Source organism: Gavialis gangeticus, unplaced genomic scaffold (assembly GCF_001723915.1).
Source record: "Gavialis gangeticus isolate Ggan-Ray unplaced genomic scaffold, GavGan_comp1, whole genome shotgun sequence".
Classification (NCBI taxonomy): domain Eukaryota; kingdom Metazoa; phylum Chordata; order Crocodylia; family Gavialidae; genus Gavialis; species Gavialis gangeticus.
The window spans coordinates 6,351,200-6,357,964 of record NW_017729004.1 but is presented as its reverse complement, the minus strand read 5'-3'; the positions used below and the strand labels follow the sequence as shown (position 1 = coordinate 6,357,964).

Here is a 6,765-nt window from a genome sequence, read left to right as displayed (position 1 = left end):
AAGCAATATTAAAGGCCTTTAATATACTTTTATTAAATTTCACTGTTTGTAACCAACCACAGTTCCTAGAAAATGTTAACCTACGTTCTCCTTATTGGGAGCAACCAAAACACATTTGTTAAAATGAAGATCTGCTCTCTCTTCACAGCTGCCCTCACCTCACCCCACTCCCTTCACACCACCACCCCAGTGTACCTAGTATAGGGTAAAGTCAAGTCTTGAAATTTGCATTTTGTTCCAGTTATATCCTGAAGTTGGAGGGTTACACTCCAAAAAGACCCTAACAAGAAGCTGTAGCCAACAGTAGCTAGTGCTCAATATGCATAATGTAATGTTGTCTGGAAACAGGCTAAATTACCTGATGAAATGCTAGGTTTCAGTTAGCTGTAGCATTTTAAAAGTTGGTCCCCTCCCTCACATGGAAGCTACTGAATACAAGACAGCAAGACCTGCAGGGCTGCAATCTTAATACAGACTTTCTGCACCGAACGCCTTGGGAAACAGGCATCAAGGTTCTTTGGGTGAATCTGATATCTTTTATTAGACCAACTTAAATAGTTGGAGAACAATTTTTAAGCAAGCTTTTGGGTTCAAAAACCCCTTGTCAGGCTAAGGAAGTTTCAGCAGCTGATGCGTGCTCTTCCTGGAAGCATTTGACAGGAATAATTACGCACACATAAGGAAGATCAGATAGTCTTAACTATTCGAGCTTTGTCTTTTTTGTGTGCTTTTAGCCCCAACAGTACAATATTAAAGTTGTAGTAAGTTAATTTGTATTAAATGCTCAGGAGCTGGTTAACATCTTCCGCCTAATGATAAGTGACTGCAAAAACCCCATATAAAAATGCTTCTGTTCTCAACCCTTCATATTTGTTTTAGTGATCATTGTCTTTATCCCATATTTGACAACTCTGAACCTGAAGTTTACTTGCCAACTCTGGAGATACCAGAAGTTTGGAGAACCTGACAGAAAACCCATAAGATGCTGGACGTTTGTCCCGTTCTTAGTGAGCCACGAGTTCTTAGCACCTCTCAAAACACCACGGTGTTTAATAAAAACTGTAGTGACAATGTAGTATAAGGTGTTGGGGCATATGTACACAAGATCAAATGCTATCGACTTGGCTACCGAGATATCAGGCTTCCTCTGGAATATCATTATATTTAGCAGAACAACCAGTTTGTAAGCTCAGCCCCAGTAGATGCCAGAGGAAGCCCTTGCAAAGTTAACCATATCCAGCTGCACTGGTTTATATAAAATACCTTTGTGAAAAACTTTGCAAAATCATTGCATTAGCCCCGTCAAGGAAAAGTTTACCATTATTCAGAATTAACCAATGCTCGAGAACAGCTTTCCGTTTTGGACGTACCACATGTAAGGGCTCCTACAACAAAGCCCTGGGCTCCCACACGCATATGAATCAGGTGAACAGACATCTTCGTATTTCCTCTGTGTTTCAGTTTGTAGAGTCCATAGGCTACTATTCCAGTCAAGCCTGCTAATCCTATAAACAGAGAACAAACAAGACTTTAAGTTCTTCATCTCATAAAATTTAGAGAGAGATCAGCAACTGACCCAAGCCCAAAAAAAAAAATCCCCTATAAAAGCAGTGTTTAGCCCTATGAACATTAAGAACAGTAACTAGAGAATGCAAATACCTGGGCACTATTCATTTTTACTATAGTGACATGTTAACTTAATCCACAAGTCAGTCCAGACAAGGATCACATCCTAATTTTGGCACTCTCTTACAGGAGAACCGAGTTTAGAAAGAAAGAGATGTATTATGCTGGTGCAATGACACTCCCTCTAAGCTGACACTGAAACTAGAAACCTCAAGATATCAGGGCTGCTTTGATATCTGTGGCAGTTCCTGACAAGCGCAAGCAACCAGTCTCCTTCTCAGACAAAAACCATTGCAGCTCTGGTTCAAATTTGACTGTGAGGTCCTGACTACATTCATGTCCCAAGAGCGGTGCTAAGTTTCACAGTGCACATGCCCACAACCTTTAGCTGCTATTTTTGGTGTGTGTGTCGAGTTTGACCTTAATGCACTGGAACACGGACACGTGACATAAATCATGTGTTACTTCTCTGCTTTGGAGGGTAGAGTTTGACAGAAGCCACCTTCAAGGAAGGTACAATTCATTTGAACTCTTCTACAGACACTCCTCTAAACCAGCAGTTCCCAAACTCTGACAGGTTGTGCACCACCAGTTTAAAACAATACAACCTTGAGTGCCATCACCAACTTTCAGTTCAACCTTAAATACCACCAGCAAATTTTTGCCATATAATTATAATAAATCCGTTAATGCATACCACACACAGGCTGTCTGCGTACCACTGGCGGTACCTGCACCACAAACTGGGAACCGCTGCTCTAAACTAACTCTTCTACAGGGACACTCAGTATGCTGAACCTTAGAGAGAGAGAGGTATCACCTATATGGTTCAGTCTACTGAGTGTCTCTTTAGAAGTTTTATATTATTATATATCTATATAAAATTTATAAATATATAAAAAGCATATTTTATATCAATAAAAGGTTTCTCATGTGGTCTAGATCCTATAGTCCTCCATTTCTGGCAGTTGTATTCTGTATCTGCAATCAGGTATAGCGAACAGTTTCTTAGGAAGAACATACACAAGGCCAGTTGCTTAGATTGCTGGAACACCTAATTTGTAAAGTAGCAGCTCCCAAACTCTAACAGATTCTGCACCACCAGTTTAAAACAATACAACCTTAAGTACCACCAGCAAATTTTTGTCATATAAAGTAATTGTAATAAATCTGTTAACAGGTACCACTAATAGGTTGCCTGTGTACCACTGGTGGTACGCATACCAGATTGGGGACTGCTGTTGTAGAGGAATAATGCGTGGGTTTACAGTTTCTGCTTGATGAGGACTAGTAGCGTCTTATTTGGGGTCAAATTATCCATGGACAGGCGTTAAAATTATGGGGAAAATCCAAGTTGTTTGGACTTCAGAGTCTGCAAACCTGTTTCAAACCAAACTTGCAAAAATTTGCACAAGTAGAGAAGTTCTGTTATACTGTCAGCATGTTCCAGGAGCCTAGAGCACAATCCTGTGGTCAGGGCAACTAGGACTGGTGATGAATACAGTATTTCACCTCTAGGCCAGCAGCTATAACGTTAGTGTGATGCCTACCTGGTTTCTGTGCAAAGCAATGCTGGCATTTTCAGTGCAATTCCTAACTGAAGAAGTGTCCACAATAAGTGAAGTGTGTCTGCTGTGTTACAATTCTACTCCAAGCCTTTTCTTTGGCAGATAAACCAGGGATTAATGGCCATTAATAACTAAACTACTCCCCCAAAAAAATCTATCATGAGTTTTGCAGTAAGGTTTTAGACCAGGTTATTTTAGCTTTTTCTGCTCCCTCCTTATTGTAAAATCCCTCTTTTTTATGCTTGAGGAGAAGAGAGGAAAAGGGACTCTGAAGTGGCTGCCAGACTTTTAAGCTTGTGGGAAAATACATTTCTCAGAATATATGTAATCCACTATCCAAAATGGAAAGTAAGGGGTGTATCCACGCAAGCCAAGTCTTTCAAATGGAAGTTAAAAAAAGCAAAGAGGGTATTTAAAAGAGCTGTTAGGTGAAAGTCAGGCACACCCCTTTGTAAGGCAGGAAGTGTACAGGACTAGGTCTCATGAGGAAGTATCATTTCGAAGTACTTTCCTGTCTGCAGTGACTAAGTTTACGGCATTCACCACCCTTCATTACCAGAACACTTGCGCAACTCTGTATTTTCCCCAGGTTGTCTTATTGCAGAAGGCTGGACTGACAAATGAGACTTACCAAGTGGGACAAATGGAGCATCTTTGGACTTTTTGATCAGCTTGGATGTGGGACTGTCATCAGTCTCATAGGTAGAGAGAACAGATTCCTGGCTGGACGTCATGGTGACTGTGGAGAGGAAGAACAATCTTTGCATGAGAAGGTGGCATTTCCCCAATATTTTTGTTGGTTTTAAACACTTCTCTAAAATATAAACTTGAACATCCAGTAGGTATCTAAAACAGGTTACTCTTCACTATATTCATCTACAAGCCAAATATTAGAGCTAGAAAACCCAAACTTGCCCTGGTGAGCCAGTGTGGACCGACTAATACACCAGGCACTTCACTACGTGAACACACTCCCACGCTAACTGAGTTCAGTCTACAAGCACAAGACTAAGACCTTAAGGAGAACACTTGCATAGAAATATTGCTTAAGCGGGATAACACAGAAAGTAGTTAGCTAATGATCTCGAGACGTCTCGATGTAGAAATGACACCTATTCCCAGCACTTCTATGGTCACCAGTTGGAATCGGACGCTTCACGCCAATGCAAAGTTAGATCAGAAATGGGAGGGGGGGAGGGGGAGACTGCGAGACGTGCATATGTGTGTGCACGTTCACATAGACAGGACAGCCACCCCCCACTCCCCAGTGCTGCTTTAGTCAGATTCGTTTCATGGGACTGTGCTTGCCCAGGAAATTAGAAGAAAAATATTCTTATGAACGAGTTTGAGTGGAGGGGGGTAGAGAAGAGATAAGCCACTATGACAGGCCAGCCACACCTCTGACAAGCAGCTAAAACTCTCTCTAGTATATTCTGCTTTTGGGATTTCTACTATACCGACTCAGACCCTTGCTGAAAGCATATCATTTAAGCAGAAGATAGCTCCTGGACCGAATACTCGTATTGAGCCTTCAGAGGGTTGGCTCGGAGGTCCTGTGGGAACCATCTGCCTTGTACAAATCAAATCCACTCCCACGACACCAGTGACCTTTGCTTGCTCTGTGCCATTTCATCTGCAAATCAGAAGAGCTCTGGATTTTGGCTGAGCAACAGCAGCTGCCCCTAAAGGGAAGAGCGTGGCTCGCACGAGGGATTACCCAGACTGGCGAAACACGGCTCACCGGTTTCACTACCACCTTGTTCCCAGGAAGCCGAGTTCAACCCCCCGCTCAAGACAGTTCAGCTCAGCAATTACCCCTGTCCTCTCAGTCAGCTGATCGGGGAAAGAGGCAGCAGGTCGGGTATGTCTAACGGGGCGGGGGCGGCACAAAGCAATACAGCCTGCGCTTCATGGAGCAAATCAGTGCTCTGCTGTCGTGAAACTCGCTCTCCTGAATGAAGGGAGGCTATTGCACAGGGTAGAAACAGTATTTCCATAGAGCTTTAAGCACTGGCCTATTTATCTTGCAATGAAAAAAAAAAAAAAAAAAAAACTAAGAAAAGCTGTTTGATCCACTGTGCAATACAGGCCTACTGCTGTTTCCTGCGTGCAGAAGCCGGCGGGGACAGCGAGTGCTAGCAGACCGCATGGGTCATCCCTAGACCCAGAGGCCGATATTCAACATCTGCCCCAGACTGGGGCTGAAGATCACCCCCACGCACACCCGGGGGGGGGAAGGGACACAGCTCATCCGGCTGCAGACCTCTGGGGAGCCAGGGGCCACCCGGCATCGCTCCTACGGGCGACGGGCACCCGGACGGACCCCCCCGCAGCAACAGGCTGGGGATGGGGGAGAGGACGGGGGACAAGCCGCCTCAGCCCCTTCCCTGAGCAGGGAGGTGCCCCTGCACATCCTCCATGCTCGTGACCTTGAGGGCACCCAGGGCGCTGTCAAGGTCAAAGCTGGCTGGGGTCTCCTGCACAGCCCCCAGTCACGTGTCCCACCCGGCTGGACCAGAGCCCCCAGCCCAGCCCAGCCCAACCCCCACTCACGGCTCAGACCCGACCCGAGCAGCGCAGACAGACGTGTCCCAACGCCGGCCGGCTTCTGCCCCGCTCGCTCCGCCCCCTCCGCTCTTATTGGCCGGAGGCGCGCGGCTGAGCCTCCGGACCGCCCACCTCGCACCGCACCTCCCGGCGCATCCGCTTCCAGCCAATCACGTGCGAGGGGGTGGAGGGGGACGTTTCATCCGCTCCGGCGTGCGTAGGGAACGTTCCGTCCCCCGCAGCTCCTTATATGGTCAAAGGGGCGGGGGTGGGGTTTTCTCCTGTGACGTCTGTACGGTGCCTGTGCCGGGCAGGGGCTGGGAATTGCTGAGTCAGCGTGGCGCAGCACCGCCGGGCGGGCACGTGACTTCCGGGTTTGGGCTCAGCCCAGCCTGGCATCGGCCCCTCCAGACCCCGGGCTGGGCCGGGCCAGTGCGGCCCAAATGTGCCCTGCCCCCAGCGCTCCGGAGGAAGGCGGCGCCTCTCCCGGCCCGCACCGGTTTGAGAGCGGGCTTCCTGAAATCCCTTCTGGCTGATGAGTCGGATTCACAGAGGGGCTAGCCACACCAAGCAGAAGGGCGGCCCTAGCTGGTGAGCCTGGAGGTGAGGGGCGCAGTTTCCGGATCGGAGCTTCCCCGACCCTACAGCTGAGAGAAACAGTGGAAAACCCTGGTTGTCCCCTCTTCTAGAGCCGGCCTGGAGGAACGTGGTGTGTTCTGGTGCCCTGTCTCTGAGTATGTAGCAGCATTAGTGGACGTTTCAGAAATGAAGCTGTAATCTCAAAAGAGATTTTTTGTTTAAACAATTGATTAAAAACATAAATGACACAAAATGCAATTCATTTCAATTTTATTCAAATAATAAATGATGCGACTGAAAAATAATATAGCTAAGGGACAAAAAAAACCCATTGGATGAAACACTCAGCTGAGAAATAACAGTAAGAAATAAAAAACGTTGTTCTCCAAATATTCCAGGACTGGGGAGGCGACGCTGCCTCGAACGCTGATGCTGCTTGCAGCGC

The 6,765-nt window shown here is 46.5% G+C and overlaps 1 protein-coding gene across 1 annotated transcript in view; it reads right to left on the bottom strand.

Annotated features, from left to right (window-relative positions):
- The window catches only part of HIGD1A (HIG1 hypoxia inducible domain family member 1A), a 7,175-nt gene extending 1,322 nt beyond the window's left edge, over positions 1-5,853 (bottom strand). The window contains exons 1-3 of the mRNA XM_019508059.1: positions 5,748-5,853; positions 3,826-3,933; positions 1,371-1,505 (exon numbers count right to left, since the gene is read on the bottom strand). Coding sequence (XP_019363604.1) covers positions 1,371-1,505; positions 3,826-3,928 — 238 coding nt within the window. The 5' untranslated portion in view covers positions 3,929-3,933; positions 5,748-5,853. The remainder of the gene's footprint in view (positions 1-1,370; positions 1,506-3,825; positions 3,934-5,747) is intronic.
- Positions 5,854-6,765: the final 912 nt, after the last annotated feature.